The 17,126-nt window shown below is 51.4% G+C and overlaps 1 protein-coding gene across 7 annotated transcripts in view; it reads left to right on the plus strand.

Moving 5' to 3' along the window:
* Positions 1-17,126, plus strand: part of sugt1 (SGT1 homolog, MIS12 kinetochore complex assembly cochaperone) — a 227,496-nt gene that overhangs the window by 136,390 nt on the left and 73,980 nt on the right. For all 7 annotated transcript variants that reach the window (XM_072476303.1, XM_072476298.1, XM_072476299.1 and 4 more), the window contains 2 exons: positions 2,333-2,429; positions 11,837-11,944. In XM_072476303.1, coding sequence (XP_072332404.1) covers positions 2,333-2,429; positions 11,837-11,944 — 205 coding nt within the window. The remainder of the gene's footprint in view (positions 1-2,332; positions 2,430-11,836; positions 11,945-17,126) is intronic.

Below are 17,126 nucleotides of genomic sequence, written 5' to 3' on the forward strand. Positions count from 1 at the left end.
ATCTTCTGCGTCTCCAATTGCGCAAATTCGCAGTCTTCAGCCGCAGCAGCTGGCTTTTATATTCAATTTTTATTTATTTTTTGTAAATTGTGTTGCTGCACGGCACGTTTAATTAGAGTCCAAAGCCCATGTCATCGTCAGACTCTTCAGATTCTTCCTGTTTCTTCTCTTCCTTTTTCTCTTCAGCAGCAACAGTGCAGTGGTGGAAACAACTGCTGCAGCAGCTGGGGCACTGCTACCAGCACTAACATTGCAGATCAGACTTTTGATGTCCATATTAGTCAATGCCTTGGCAAACAGACTGGGCCAGAAAGGCTCAATTGTCATACCAGCTGTTTTAATCAGGGCATTGAGTTGGTCTTCAGTGACAGTGACCTCATCGTTGTGCAGGATGAGCACGTTATATAGCCTCTCCGTACAGGCGCAGGAATGTGGCGACTAGGGGCTTTTCACAGTAACTTCATTTGAAGCCTACTTGTGACAAGCGATTTTCATTTCATATAGGCAAGTTCCGAGGTGGAGGCCATTGCGGTGGATCTCTGGGTGGTCCGATGGTGCTCGTGGGTGGAAACTCGGCCTTAGCTTCGTTCAGTAGAACCGAGCACTTCCGAACTGGGCAGAGCATGTGTGTCTACTCATCGGTGCGCATGTGCAAAACTCTGCACATGTGCACCGATGAGCAGTTATGCACGTGCAGTGCGGCCTCATTTTTTTATATGTTAAAAAGGCCGCTCACAGCCGGCATAGTTAAAGCCGGCTGTTGCGCGCGAATTTGCGCAATCGGAAGCGCTGCGACGGATGGCTTCGCGACCCTCCCAACACCCGCCCACGACCCACCCGCGGGACGCACCCCCGATTTTGACAATGCCTGACTTAGACGGACAAGGGCAACAGGTAGACCTAATCATGACCACCTGCAGGTTTCCTTCCAAGCCACCATCCTGACTTGAAAATATATTGCGGTTCCTTTAATGTAGCTGATCAGAATCCTGGAACTCATTCCCTCATAGCACTGGTGTACCTTCATGTGCACTGCCGCAGTTCAAGAAAAGCACCAACTCCAGGCCAATTAAGGATGGGCAATGAATGCTGACATTACCAGCGAGCGGTACTCCCATCCCATGAACGAATAGGGAAATAAAATCAGATAGGGTTGTGGGACTTCCATTGGTTTTTTGAATCTGTGATTCTGTAAAAATTAACGAATAGCATTCATTGACTATGAAACACCATGTTATACATTCAAATGAATAAACTTATGCCGCCAAATATATAATCTTTAATGTTATGATTTATGTAAATGTGTTCAGTTATGCATGCTGTAATGCCCTTGCCATTTTTCAACAAGTATTGTAACCCTCTCTGTTCCTGCTATATTCACTATGTATAGTGTATATATTTGTTTCTTTTAAATAGCATTTTTATTGATTAGTTTTGTAAATAACAGGCATGTATGTAGCAATTCAAAATTCCTAATCATGCAGCATTTGTCTCGAACCTGTTTCACAAAATTCAGTCTGTACAAAAACTGCAATTTTAACCTGATTTGTTGCTACTCTGCTTCAAAGAGGTAATTCAGTCCCTTTATAAATGGCTTCATACAGGAGAAGAAAAAGTTGTTTATAACCGGGCTTTTATGTTTGGCATGTCTGTAATGACAAATTGGGAAACTGTTTCTGATGAATGAGATTAGTATAGATTACAAATTGGTTTATATTCCACTTCAATGAATCTCTTCAAAGCTCCTATTTGAACAGGAATAACTATGTCCTGACTGGAGGCATCCATTCAGTGATGCATATCTGATAATTCATGTTGATCGCAAAAGGAAAATGTAGTTTCATCATCAGCAGTGGTCTATTGCTTGGCAGCTTGCAGGCTCTATTTCAATAGTTGCTATTTAAAGTGTTTTATTTCTTTGAATTTAAAACTTTGCACATGGAATTCTTTTTAATAAAATTGAGATTGTTTAACTTAAGTTATTATTGCATTTGTGTGGGCATTCCATCAGAAACGTGAACAGTTGAAACTTTGTTGACATTCAGATATTGTAGCACAGAAGCACACTTAAATATATTGTGGCAATGCTTCAAATTCTACGTTGCACGCTGGATGAAAAGCATGATTAACTGCTGTTATCATGGCGTTCATCTTCTAACTAATTTACCATACTAGTTAAATCTATGTACAATTAAGCTGTCATACTGTGATTGCCAATAGTGCTTTTATCATTGGCAGAAAATTGAAATAGAAATTAACTGGCTACTTTCATCTCCTTCAACTGTTAAATAATTTGATGATTTTACAACATTAAACATTCTTTTTACTTTAGACATGATTGGTATCAGACAGATTCTCACATTATCATCACAATAATGATCAAGAATGCAAGCAAGGATGACGTGAAGGTCGAGTTTGCAGAAAGAAATGTGAGTGTCAAAAGTATTGTAATTATTGGAACTTGCTCCATTCGGGGTCAGTAAATGTCTTTTAAGAATGTAACTTGTCAATTTTAAGTGATGGTGTCATTGTGGAAGTATTTTGGATGTGTTGTGCATTGTCACAACACTCTCATAATCTTATCCTGAATGTTTTTTCTTTATTAGAAATTTTAAATACAGTATTATGTAAGAAGCTATCAATTTTTTAAAAAGTAATTTTGTTGTGACTTTTACATCTCGAGTCATTAACATAGAAATTGTAATTAATGTTGAAACAACAGTGCAGCAATTTTCTAAACTGCTTGCGGGTTTGCTTTTGACCGATGCATGTGCTCTGTTTTGATTAAATCTGTTAATGCAGATGGATCATAAAGCTAATTAGAATGCATTACATCATGATCAAGATGGAAAATGAAAACTAAATGAGGCACATATAGTAATTTTCTCTGAGTTGTGTTCTCCCTGCTCAAAGTGAATGGTGGTGTTTTTGTAATCAAGAAAATTCAATGAAATTGGATTTATTTTCCATATTGGTGCTAAACACGTAAAGATCAGAAGAAATTTGTTTTTGATGCAGAATAATGGAACCTGTGTCCTGTCCAATAATTTACCTTATCAGTCTCAAAACCATTTTTTGTGCATCTGAGAATTTTGCTTCTCATGACAACCATCCTTGCAGCTGATGCATTATTTTGTGAAATATTTGGAATGAACTGCATCGAGTACTTGTGTCAGTGTTTAGTTTGCATCTATTTGGGAGAGATGAGGGAATGCTAATATTGAAAACCAGGTCTGCAAGCATCATGTTTCAGCCCACTTCAATGCTGTTTCCATCTTTAAGCATTAGCCAGGTAAATGTCCTGTGTCCTAGCTCACAATAAGGTGGAGGATGAACTGTTTTGTGGCAGCAGTATTATATCATGTAAAATAGTATACTCTCATTTAATTCTTCCTCAGGTGGTCTTGTTTATATAGCTGTTACTGTAATGGAATATCATAATACTTTGATTCACCACCATTTACAGAAATGTAATCCTCGCATTAGTGGAAATGGGTGAAGAAAAAACGCTTCAGCCTTTCTCTGAATATTTATTCAGCGCACAATATTGATATTTTGCAGGGATGTGGAATGCAACAATAGAATTTTATTTGATCCTTTTACAATTCTAAGTAGAGCTGATAGTTGCTTCTGATTTTGAAACTGCCAAGAAAAGCAGTTATTCCTTAAATTCCTGAGTTTTAACCAATATATATTTTTATCCAGGAATTTGCATAAACAAGCAACAAACGAAAACAGAAGCAAAATTATACAACATAATAAATAATCAACACCCACTTTCTTTCTCTCCCCCCCCGCCATGCCCACTTCTCCCATCCTGCCTTCCCCATTTTAACCCCCTTATCTCTCCCCTGCCCCACCTCCCATTCCCCTTCTGCTGACAGCTCAATCCTCCTCAAAGAAGTCAATGAACGGCTTCCACCTCCGAGCGAAACCATCAACCGACCCCCTCAGGACGAACTTGACCAAATCTCCAGGGTCCACCCCCTCTCCTCCATATGCTCCATAAGCCCTTCAGCTCCTTGGCCACTATCGACATCTTCCCTGACCTTGGGCTCGACTGGTCCAAAACTTGGCTCAATGACTGTGTTAAAATCCACCCCCATGATCAACCAGTGCGAGTCCGGGTCAGGAGTCTTTCTCAACACCTGCCTCATAAAAATCCACATCATGCCTATTAGGGGCATAAATGTTTACCAGGACCACCGGCATCCCCTCCAGCTTCCCACTCACCATCCCGAACCCCCCCCCCCCCCCCCAGGAATTGGCCACTTTGAACGCAACCCGCTTCTCCACCCGCAACACCACCCCCATCGTCTTCATGTCCAGTTCCGATAGTAACACCTACCATTTCTTTTATTTCATCAACCTTGTCTGGTCCCCTACCTTTAAGTGCGTTTCTTTTGAAAAGGCCACTTCCTCCTTCAGACTCCTCAGGTGCGCGAACACACGTGACCGTTTGATCGCCCTGTTCAGCCCTCACTTTTCATGTGACCAGCCTCGTTGGGGAGCTCCGCCCCTCCCCTTCCAGTCAATCGCATCCCTTATTAGGCCAGCCCTGACCTGTGTCAAGCGACCCTCGTAATAATGTAATAATATTTATTTTCGCAAGTAGGCTTAAATTAACACCAATGAAGTTACTGTGAAAAGCCCCTAGTGAAAATCACATTCCAGTGCCTGTTCGGGTACAAGGAGGGAGAATTCAGAATGTCCACATTACCTAACAGCATGGGCGAAATTCTCCGTTATCGGCGGAAAGTCCGCCGATCGGCGCAAAAAACGGCGCAAATCCGACTTGCGTCACGTCGGAAAAATGGGTCGATGGTCTCCGGCCCGAAATGGGCTAGCAGCGACGTAACGGGATCCGCGCTTGCGCAGTGGTTCACGCCGTGCAGCGTCATACGCGCTGCACGGCGTGACAGCTCATAAGGCCGCGCTGCTCCCCCCCCCCCACCCGACCGCAACACCCGACCGCAACACCCGACTGGAAGGCTTGCCGTCGCTCAGCCCCGAGGTTCGAGTCACGCGATGTGGAGGCGCTCCTGGACGCGGTGGAGCAGAGGAGGGACGCCCTGTATCCCGGGCACGGCCGCAGAGTTGCCCCACGCCACAGCCGGCGTCTGTGGAGGGAAGTGGCAGAGGCCGTCACCGCTGTGGCCCGGACACCACGGACAGGCACCCAATGCCACAAGAAGGTGAAAGACCTCGTCAGAGCAGGCAGGGTGAGCCTCCCCCATATCCCCCCTCCCCCATATCCCCCCTCCCCCATATCCCCCCTCCCCCATATCCTCCCCTCCCCCATATCCCCCCCTCCCCCATATCCTCCCCTCCCCCATATCCCCCCCTCCCCCATATCCCCCCCCTCCCCCATATCCCCCCCCCTCCCCCATATCCCCCCTCCCCCATAGCCCCCCCCCTCCCCCATATCCCCCCTCCCCCCTATCCCCAAGTGAATCCAGCCCTAACCTTAACCTCTGCAATGCACGCGCAACCGATGGCGTGCATTCATATACCTGCCTAACACTGTTGCCTTTTACCCCTGCCCCCCCCCCCCACAGGAGAAGCGCGCACAACAATAGGGAGCATGTGAGGACTGGAGGAGGGCCCGCTGATGAGAGGCCACTGACCGTACACGAGGAAAGGGCCCTGGAACTGGCTGGCGGACCTGAGGACCGGGAGGTTGCTGATGCAGAGGTCGGGGGCGTACTAGCGAGTGAGCCACCGACAGCCCGTCCCCATATCCCCCCTCCCCTATATCCCCCTCCCCCGTATCAGCTGATCACTGCCTGATGTCTAACCATGCATGCTTCATTGTGTATCGCAGGACCAAACGTCCAGGCACCCATCCCCGCAGATGCAGACCGCCCGCAGGATGCCCCTCGGAGACCACAGGAGACTGAGAGACCCGCACCCTCCAGCATGCGACGCCCGCAGGATGCCCCTCGGAGACCATGGGAGACGGAGAGACCCGGACCCTCCAGCATGCGACGCTCGCAGGATGCCCCTCGGAGACCACGGGAGAGGGAGAGACCCGGACCCTCCAGCATGCGACGCCCGCAGGATGCCCCTCGGAGACCACGGGAGATGGAGAGACCCGCACCCTCCAGCATGCGACGCCCGCAGGATGCCCCTCGCACACCACGGGAGACGGAGAGACCTGGAGCAACAGGGAGACGACACCCCCGTCACGTGCGGGAGCGACCACCCAGCGACGAGGGGGGCAGCCACAGGCCCCCGTCACATCCGAGCCAGGACACCACTACCCAGGACACCACTAGCCAGGACACCACTAGCCAGGACACCACTACCCAGGACACCCCTACCCGGGACAGCACTACCCAGGAAGACGAAATACCGGACAGTGACTCAGAGTGGATGTGTGGAGAGGAACCCCAACCCAAAGTGCCATGGACTCAGAGTGGGACGAAGAGCACGACACAACGCCACTGCTGTCACCAACACCCTCCACCATCGCGGAAACACTCACCACGGTTGGGCACTTTAGTGATGAGGCGTCTGGTACACTCACTGGTGCGCACAACACAGCCGTCCCGGTACAGCAGGTGGAGGTAGGAGCAGCAGAGGGACCGGGCGGTCGGAGGGCAGCCCAGCCCAAGCGAACATCTGCTGCCCAGATGGATCCCGGGTTCCTGCAGTTACCACACCCACACATAGATCCGATGCAACCACCGACCCGGAGACGAGCGAAGAGGGTGACTGGCGGCTTGCAGCGGCTGCGGTCGCAGGTGGAGGAGTCCACCCGCGTCCAGGAGCTGGGAGTGGTGCCGGTCATGCGTGCCACCCAGGCCGACACCGCACGGGTGGCGTCCGCGGTGGAGGCAATGGGTGCGACGGTGTCAGACATGGGGAACGGTTTGCGAGGCCTGGGGCCTTCCGTGCAGGCAGCGTCTGTGGCCCAGGAAATGGCTGCCCTCTCACAGGAGGCCATGAGCCAGTGCCAGATGGCAGAGGCGCTCAACGCCACAGCCCAGTCTCTGCAGGCCATGGCCCAGTCTTAGCAGGCCATGGCCCAGTCTCTGCAGGCCATCGCTGAGGGCATCGGCGCCAGTGGCCATGTGCGAGCCGGCGTCGCACTGTCACAGACAGGGTTTGCCAACCCCCTGGGCTCCATGGCTGCAAACCTGCAGACCCCTGTCGATACCAGCACGGGCCTCCAGGTCTGGCAGCGCCAGATGTCGGGGGGGGCGTCGGATGGCCAGTCCGTTCGCATCCCCCACCCATGTAGAGGCCTGGGGGCCATCGGGCACCCCGAGGGAGGAGGAGGTGGTGTGGTCCATCCCGGCTCCCTCTGTAGGGGAGGTCCCGGTACACCGCGACACCTCGGACTCCCCCCCCCCCCCCGCCCCCCCTTCCGTCCCAGGTGCATCGGGTGGGCAACGGGCAGGACAGGCTGGCAGCTCGCCATCCCAGTCGTCCGGGCCGCAGCCCGGCCCATCTAGGCCAGGACGCCCCAGGAAACGGCCGCCAAAGGGATCCAGTGTCAGAGGGCAGGAATCACAGGAGTCCACCTCCAGTTCTGCTGTACCGTCTGGGGAACCACGTAGACGTAGTCAAAGGGCCCGTAAGGCCAAACAATTAGACACTGAGTAAGTTGGCATGGGTGCAGGGCACAGATGAGTTTTAGGGGCTAGGGCACGTGCATGAACTCCTTTGGTTATTAAAGTCAATGTTACACCTACAGAAGCTGCCTTTGTGCTCTGTCCAAAGTATGCGGGGGTGTCATGTACGTTGAGCGCAAGTGTGTGTGTGAGGGGTGGTCTTACCTCAGCCCCAGGTGAGTCTGCCCCCTTCCCCCTGGGCCGCCATCAACATCCCCCGGGCAGAGGACCGTGCGCTGCAGTGTCACAGCCGCATGCAGGGATGGTCCGGGTGGATGGTGGTACTGTGGCAATGGGTCAGACATAGTCCAACGATGTAGAGCCAGGGGCTCATCGCAGGGCGGGTTGTCATCCTCCATGGCCTGCGATAGACACGCGTTCACCCGCAACTGAGAGAGCCCGGCCCGTTGTGCCGCAGGTGGATCGGCAATGGGGGGGGGGGGGGGGGGGGGGGGGGTGTGGTGTGCATGCGGGGGGGGGGGGGGGGGGGGGGGGGGTGCATGCGGGTGGGGTGGGTGGCGTTGGGGAGGGGGATGAGGGTGCTGGGTGGGTGGATGGGTGTGGGTGGTCGGCTGTTGCCATGGTGTGCGGTCTGTGGCCATACTACCCGATTCCCACGCCCATCTAGTCAGTGAAGCGGGCGTCTATCAGTCTGTCCCGTGCCCGCTGGGCCAGCCGGTAACGGTGGACAGCCACCCGCCTGTGTCTACCCCGTCTGCCCTGACCATTGCCCCCATCCCCCTCATCTGGGGAGGACTGGGCCTCTTCCTGCTGCTCCTCCACACCGCCCTCCTCTGCCAGCGGCACATCGCCCCTCTGCTGGGCTATGTTGTGCAGGACGCAGCACACCACAATGATGCGGCCGACCCTATCTGACCGATACTGGAGGGCGCCCCCAGAGAGGTCCAGGCACCTGAAACGCATCTTCAGCACGCCAAAGCACCTCTCGATCACTCCCCTTGTCGCTACATGGGCATCATTGTAGCGGTTCTCCGCCTCATTGCGTGGCCTCCGTATAGGCGTCATCAGCCATGATCGCAATGGGTAGCCCCTGTCGCCCAGCAACCAGCCCCTCAGCCGGGGATGGCGTCCCTCGTACATGCCGGGGATGGATGACCGCGACAACACGAATGAGTCGTGTACACTGCCTGGGTGACGGTCGCAGACGTGCAGGATCATCATGCGGTGGTCGCAGACCACCTGTATGTTCATCGAATAGGTCCCCTTCCTATTAGTGAACACGGCCCTGTTATCTGCAGGTGGCCGCACGGCGACGTGCATCCCATCGATCGCGCCCTGGACCATGGGGAACCCGGCCACGGCAGAGAAGCCCACGGCCCGGGCATCTTGGCTGGCCCGGTCCACGGGGAAGCGGATGTAACGGTGCGCCATGGCATATAGGGCATCTGTCACTGTCCGGATGCACCGGTGCACCGAAGTCTGCGATATGCCGGACAGGTCCCCACTCGGTGCCTGGAATGACCCTGTTGCATAAAAGTTCAGGGCCACCGTAACCTTGACGGACACGGGGAGAGGGTGTCGCCCGCCAGTGCCACGCGGTGACAGGTGTGCCATCAGGTGGCAGATGTGTGCCACGGTTTCCCGGCTCATCCGGAGTCTCCTCCTGCATTCCCGGTCCGTGAGGTCCTGGTATGACTGCCGGGGCCGGTACACACGGGGCGCCCTCGGGTGCCTCCGTTGCCATGGGGCCGCGACGTCCTCCTCCCCCTCCTCGTCCTGTCGGTCAGGTGTCCCTCCAGCCTGGGCGGCTGCCGCCTGCCCCTCTGCGGCAGCCTGCGCCGCCTCTCTGGCACGCTCCTCCTCCTCCTCATCCAGGGCAACATAGACATGAGCGGCGGCCAACATTGCTGGATGATCTGAAAACATGACGGCCTGGTGGGGGGGGGGGAGGGGAACGACGACATGTCGTCATTGCCCATATCCCCTCCTCCCCCCCCAGCCAGGTGGCATGGACTGCATGGGTCCAACTGTTGGAGGCTGGCACCTGGCCAGGTGGACCAATTCACTTGCCCTCCCATCCCCCTCCTCGGCATGGACCCCCCAACCTCCACCCCGGCTCGGACCCCCCCCCCCCCCCAGCCTCCACCCCGGCACGGACCCCCCGCCCCCCAACCTCCACCCCGGCACGGCACAGACCCCCCCCCCCCCCCAACCTCCACCCCGGCACGGACCCCCCATCCACCTCACCGGCACGGACCCCCTCCCGGCACTCCCCCGGAGCCCAGCCTACTCTAACCCCCCCCCCCGCGCGCGCACACTCACAAGTCGAGAGACACCTCTCCTCACGCATTCAGACTGCGGCCATGCCATTGCCTGCCCAGAGCCAACCCCCCAGGCCGTCACTCACCTCCACGCTGGTCGGCGTGAGCCTGGAGCACCGGGTCACGCCGATGAAAAGGAGGTTTAATTTACGTCAACGTGAACGGTCATCACGTCGACGGGACTTCGGCCCATCCGGAAGGGAGAATATCGGCAGGCCGAAAATCGGCTGCCTTGCGCAGACCCGTGACATTCTCCGCGGCAGCGGCGACATTAACGCCCCGCCAACTTTTCTCCCTTCGGAGACTTCGGCAACCGGCGGGGGCGGGATTCACGGCGGCCAACGGCCATTCTCCGACCCTCTGGGGGGTCGGAGAATGACGCCCCATGTCTTTCGGGACATGTGGGTGGAAACCGGAGCACCTAGAGGAAATCCACACGGATATGGAGAACTTGCAGACTCCACATAGACTGACCCATGCTGAGAATTGAACCTGGGACGCTGGCGCTGTGAAGCACCAGTGCTAACCACTGTGCTACCATGCCGCCCCTACCTGCAATCTTCTGACTTCATCCCCGAAGTTAGTGAGAATCCCCGAGCCCTCTCCAGGCACACCCGATGTCCACTGTCATCACTCCTTTTCCAATTGCGCCACAACAACCACACCCTTGTCAGCAACCACCCCCCCCCGCCCCCAAATAAAACAACACCATCCCCTTCCCCTGCACCTGCCACCTGACCACCGCCCACTACACTCAAGTTAATTAGCCTGCCCAGCTAGCATGGCAGCTGCCGCCCAAGGCCTCCAAACCGCCTTCCCCCCTCCGATTCTCTTTTCCCCCCCCCCCCACCCCCACCCCCCCAATCCCAAACAACTCACCCTTGATGCTCCCCATTCACTCCATCACCAAACCCAACAGAACATTTCAAGGGGGAAAATGTTTCCCAAGAACAAAGAAACCTCCTTACAACTCCTCCAAAGTTCAATGTCCTCCTCGCCTGCAAGTCCATTGTCCCTCAAACTCCATCGCCTCCTCTGGCGTACCAAAATCATATTCTCAATTCTGGTAAGTCACCCTGAGGCTGCTGGGTACATCACTCCAAAATTCACCCCCTTCTTGAAGATGGCAACCTTGACCCGGCATTCTTTTTCGCCAGTTCTGCACTCAGGTCTTGATACACCTGCAGCTCGTTTCCGCCCCCAGGTACACTCTTCTGCCTTGCCTATCGAAGAATCTTCTCTTTGTCCAATGCGGCCTCCTTAACAGCACCCTGCGCGCTCGACCAACCTCCAGAGGCCAGTCGAAAGCCCCCTACCCGTCAGCTTCTGCAACATTTTGGCCACATGTGCCAACCTCTGCTTCAATGCCTTCGGTCATCCCCACGATCCTCAGATTTTGCCTTCTGGAGCGGTTCTCCAGATCCTCCACCTTCCCCTTCAGCCTCTTTTGGGTCTCCTGCATCGTCCACACCTCGGCTACCAACGAGGTGAGCTGCTCCTCGTGCCTGCCCACCACCGGCCTCCTCTTTCTATATCGCCCTGCCCTGGGACTCTAGCCTCTTCTCCACTTTCTCAATACCCGCTTTGAGCGGCTCTACCACCTTGGTCATTTCCTCCAGGGCCAAAAGACTCTGTCCTGGATATTGTTCTTGTCTTGCTGCATATGCTTAAGTATCTGAGGAATCGAAATTGATGCTGAACATTGTGCAATCATCATTGAACATCCCCGCTTTTGACCTTAAGATGGAGCGAAGGTCATTGATGAAAGATGGTTGGGACAAGACTGTAGATCTGTACATTAAGAATAGCCATGTCTAAAAATTAACACGTTTGCATAGAATTTGTGCATTTCCTGCAGATTGCTTCCAACGGGTGAGAAAACCTAATCAACTTGAGTTACAAAATGAGTGAATTATTTGTCGTTTATTTTTATAGGTGAGTGCATCAGTGAAGCTATCAGCAGAAAATCATTTCAATTTGGAACTCAACCTTCTACACCCCATAGCAACTCAGTACTGTGCAGTCAAAGTTCTGGGAACAAAGGTATCGTTCAACAGAAATTGAATTAACTACATGTTCTGAATAGCATGTAGAATATTGTCAGACCATAAGAATGCTCCTCGAAATTGGTAATTCTTTATCCTGCTAAACATTATGCATGGACTTTTTTCTGTTTTTCAGCTGTAGCATAATTCCAATTTTGTCTTGTTTGTGGATTAGTATCACCAATGTAGTCAGTGTTTATTACAAGCAACTTTGAGCATTGAAATAAGTAATCTTAAAAAATTGTAGCCTAAAGATTCCTTGTACTACCAAGTCAGTTATGATTTCAATGGAGAATATGTTTTAAGTTTAATGTGCTTACAGTCAGTGTGGTGGTTTAATAGTCCTTTCGTTTCACATACCATTAGTTAAAATATCAGTTTACCATGGGCGATTGAGACAATATTAACCTTTCATCATCAATATGTTGAGCTCTTGTGATAATTGGTATTGAGTTCTCTTTTAGTAGGAACTTATTCAAAGTAAGTTACCTTTGGGGCCAAAAACACTTTGTGACTTGTTGCTTTTTGAGCATGAGCTACAGGGACTTTGTGTTTGTGTATTTTTTTTTTTGCACACCTGTTCTTTCCATCTGTGTAAGAAACTCCTTTACTGAAATCCAATGCAGTTACTGGGAGTCGGGTGTTTTGCTACCAAGAGTTACAACTTGTTTTATGGAAACAGCCATTGAGCAGGCCCTCTTGATTGACAAGAAATATGAACCAACCATTTTATTTGTGCTGCTGCAAGTCTCCAATCTTTGCCAGCCCCTCTTACCTCTCGCGTCCTGCTCTCAGAACATTTTTCAGTAAATAACATTTCAGGATGTTTAATGATGCACCAAATTAGTCAGGCAATTGTTCAACAGACTGACTGACTGCAGTAGACCTCTTTGTTGATTGATGTAACTATTTGGCTACACAAAGAAACTTCACCACATGCAATTCTCATGGTTATAGCTACGATCACTGAGTCCTGCTGTCAGCTTTTAATCAACCTTAAGATTTGCTTAGTCTTTAGTTTGTCACTGTAGTTTATCTATGTCTGCATCTGGCAGTTCGACTGTCCATGGAGATGCAGTTCACATCGCTGTCTGCCAAGTTCAGCACCAGCAAAATCGTTTTGGCTTCTGAATGATGACTGAGTTGCGAAACTTGATATTGGTTAACCAGTGCTTTCCCAACAAATTTCGATCTCCAATTTGAGATAAATCAGGCTTAAATATGTGAAATTGTGGTCACAGAAGGAAAATATAATTTTGGGGAGTATTCTCAAAGCCACATCCACTACATACACCTCTAATAGATGAATTTGAGGCATTATTCTTGAAATTCTTTCTCAATACTATGGATACCTTGATCTCTCGCAGAAGTGATAACTAATTAATATTTAATCAGTCTTAACCCTGTCAATAGTGAAGAGTTTCATATGAACAGCATTAAAAAAAGTTGCATCCGAGATATATGACGCCTCTGGCACTTTCTTCCGCAATGCGGGCCGACCACCAATGTTCTGCCCCAGCCCACCATGCATGGTGGTCCTGGATCTCTTCCCTCCCCCAGGTACACCACGTGCAGGTGATGGGTGTGAGCGAGCACTCAGCAGACAGGTATAGATAGGATAATCAACCTACTGGCTGTGTCAGCCATTGAGCAGGTCATATTTCTAGTCAATGGCATAGATTGAGGAGCACCAGTCTTCAGCTCACAGCAGATTATCATCACCCCGACCATCAATGGTGACCCGTTGACAGTGCTGACACAGCTCCATCACCCTGGAGTGATGTTACGCAGACCCTAGGAAGGTGGAACAAGTGCGGGGGGAGGGGATGGCGATGACATCGTCGCTGCCACCTGCCCTCCAACCTGCGTGTCCACCTGGGCTCGCCCACCAGTCCGTCCTGGTCCTCCTCCTCCTAGGTGACCCCATGTTTCTTCACCTTCACGCCGTGTCCCCCCCACTTCTGTGCCAGGTTGTGGAGGACACAGCAGACCACCACGAAGTAGGCAACCCTCTGGTGAGGGGTGTGCTGCAGTGCACCATCAGAGCAGTAAAGACATCGGAACCGCATTTTGAAGAGTCTGATGCACTGCTTAATGGCAGACTGGGTCTCCGCAATCGATCACTGGTCTCCGTATTGGTGACATTAGCCATATCCTCAACGGGTACTCCTTATCGGTACCCCTTATCCTCCCAAGAGCCAACCGGCCATCCTGGGGTAGTCGTCAGAGGCCGGGAATGTCCGACTGCCCCAGGATGTAGCTGTCATGCACACTCCCAGGGAAGCGTGCACACATTTGTATGATATTGAGGTGGTGGTCGCACACGAGCTCGACGTTCTGCGAGTTTAACCACTTCCTGTGGATGAGGATCTTCCAGAGGCCCGGTGCGCACAAGGCAACATGCCTGCCATCTATTACCCCCTGGACCTGGGGCATCCCATTGATGGAGGAGAATCCTGCTACCCAGACATCTTGTGTCTGATCCATGTCAAAGTTTGCCTACTTTGCTGCCTGGGCAAAGTTTACATAGTTTTCTGCCTGGGCAAACAGGCACCCTTGACCTTACGGATGCACTTGTGGGTAGTAGCTTGTGAGATGCCATAGAAGCCCCCGCTGAAGCCCTGGATTGATCCTGAGATGTAGAAGTACAGGGCTGCGGTGACCTTGATGGACACTGGGGGCAGATATCCTCCTTTTTGGTCTCAAGTCTGCGAGGACTTGGCACAGGTGCCGTACCATCCCCTTGCTGAGGCGGAGTTTCCTGTGGCATATGCTGTCCGTCATCTGGCCTGCCAGCAGCACTGTGATGGCAACCTCCGCGGGGTCCAAGATATCATCCATCTCGTAATATATATAAAGAATTGGACGGGGTGATAGACTGACAACTAGCAGTGTCTTCCACCCTGTGACCTTCCATTTCTACTTTCCCTGTCATCCCCCATTTCTACTCCCCCTGTCATCCGACACGTCCTGTTCATGCACCCCAGACATTTGGTGCTAGTCCCCTCCCCTATGCACCCACCCACCCTCTGCTCGCAGAAATGTCCTCTGGTGCTGGGGCCCAGTCCTTGGGTGTTTGGATGTTGGCTGCTACGTCCATGTTGTTGCTTCCTGCATTGTTCAGGCACAGTATCCAGGAATCATGGTCTGATTGGAATGCTAGGCGATAACTCCCACATGCTACATGGCAAGTCTACCCATGGGAATCCTCTTGGGAGGCATGATGTGCTCTCAACTACGATTGCCTATTCCCTATTAGCAATAGCTTTCAGCCGCGTAGCTAGTGGCCTCCATGGTCAATGGGAGTTGTAGGTGGTCAGTGGGACAGACTGGCAGGGCCTGGAGATGTCCCCATTGTGGGTACTCGCGGTCCAGGGAGTGGCACCTCGTGCCCGAGCACTGGGCAGCAACCCCAGTTATTTTTCACTGGTGCCTGGACTGCTCTTCAGCTTTCAGGCAGACGTGACTGATTTGGGGGGGGGGGGGTCTGAAGTAGGGGATGGCGGGAGTGACGCAATCTCCAGGACCCTTGGGGGAGCCTCTACAGTTGTCAGCGTCGCCTTGACCCCCCTCCGGCTCCACAGCGGCAGGGTTATGCTTGACTATCCTTGCATCAAAGCCCGCCGGTGGAGTTCCTGATGAGGTCCGAATAACATGATGGGGAGGGGGGGGGGGGGAAGAGACACTCTGGCTTTAAGCACTTTAATTGCATGTCCATGAATGCTTTATATTAATTTACATGTTTCCGCTGGGGCAGGTAGTGCCTTGCTGCCGTCTGCAGGGGATTGGAGCAAAGTGGGCTCTCAACCTGTTTTTCGGGGGATGCTCCATCTCCGCCCGAGATTCCCAATTGAAGCGGAAGTTAATGGAGAATCCCAGACATGGTTACAAGGAGATCAAAACTAGAAACTGAATATTCTGGGATATTTAACCTTTCGGAAAGGCAGGAGAGAAAAGAAAAGGTAGTTGGATAGCACTGTTGATCAGAGGTGAAATGAGGACAGTTGAGCAACAATCTAGACTCTGATGATGTGTAGTCCATTTGGGCGGAGGTAAAAAAAAAAAATCAAGGGAAAGAAGACATTGGTAGGAGTCATGCATAGACCCCCAAACAGGAGCCACAATGTAGGAAAGTGTAAAGCCAACAAATGATATGAGCATGGAAATAGAATAAAACAATAATAATGGGTGACTTTAATCATCTTGTTGATTAGGTTAATCAAGTTGGAAAGGATAGCTACAACAGCAACTTCATCATGTTAGGGATAGTTTCCCCAGAGGAGTATGTCATGGAACCAATCAGAGAACAGGCTATCTTGGATCTGGTAATGGGTAATGAGACAGGTTTAATAAATTACCTTTGAAGATACTTCAAACATCCCATTAATATAGAAGGAAATGGAGGAGCAAATAAATACCATCAACATCACTAGAGAAGTAGGTTCAGACAAACTAATTGGACTAAAGGCAGATAAGTCCCTGTTCCTGATGGCTTGCATCCTAGGATCTTAAAAGAAATAGCTACAGAGATGTTGGTTGCATGAATTCTAATTTTCCAAAACCCCCTTGGATACTGAGAAGTACTGGATGATTGGGAAACTGCCAATGTGACACCCTTATTTAAAAAGGGAGGGAGACAAACATGGTGTAACTAAAGGTCGATTAGCCGAACATCTATTGTTGATACCTCAAAATAGGTTAAGTCATAAGATAAAAGCTCATGGTGTTGGAGGTAGTATATTGGCATGTATAAAGAATTGCCTAATGGGCAGGAAAAGGGATATGAGGTTCTTCTCCAAGTTGGTGACTTGTAACCAGTGGGATTCCACATGAATCAATGCTATAACCTTGTGGTAGTATGCATTAGGGGTCATGTGGGACTGTGAAGCCGTGATGTCATTGGCTGACAGATCCCGGTTCCTGGTTGGCTGTTGATCTCTAGCTCCGCCCTAAAGGCGGAGTATAAGAACCAGGAGTTCTCCCCCGCAGGCCAGTCTGTTGCTGAACTGTGGGGAACAAGTCACGCTTAATAAAGCCTCATCGACTTCATCTCTATTCATCTCTCGTGAGTCTTTGTGCGCTACAAACCTCAACTGTTTACAATATATATTAATGACTTGGAGGAAGGAGGTGGATGTACTGTAGCCAAATTTTCAGCCAACACAAAAAATAGGCAAGTT

Source organism: Scyliorhinus torazame, chromosome 15, assembly GCF_047496885.1.
Source record: "Scyliorhinus torazame isolate Kashiwa2021f chromosome 15, sScyTor2.1, whole genome shotgun sequence".
Lineage (NCBI taxonomy): Eukaryota > Metazoa > Chordata > Chondrichthyes > Carcharhiniformes > Scyliorhinidae > Scyliorhinus > Scyliorhinus torazame.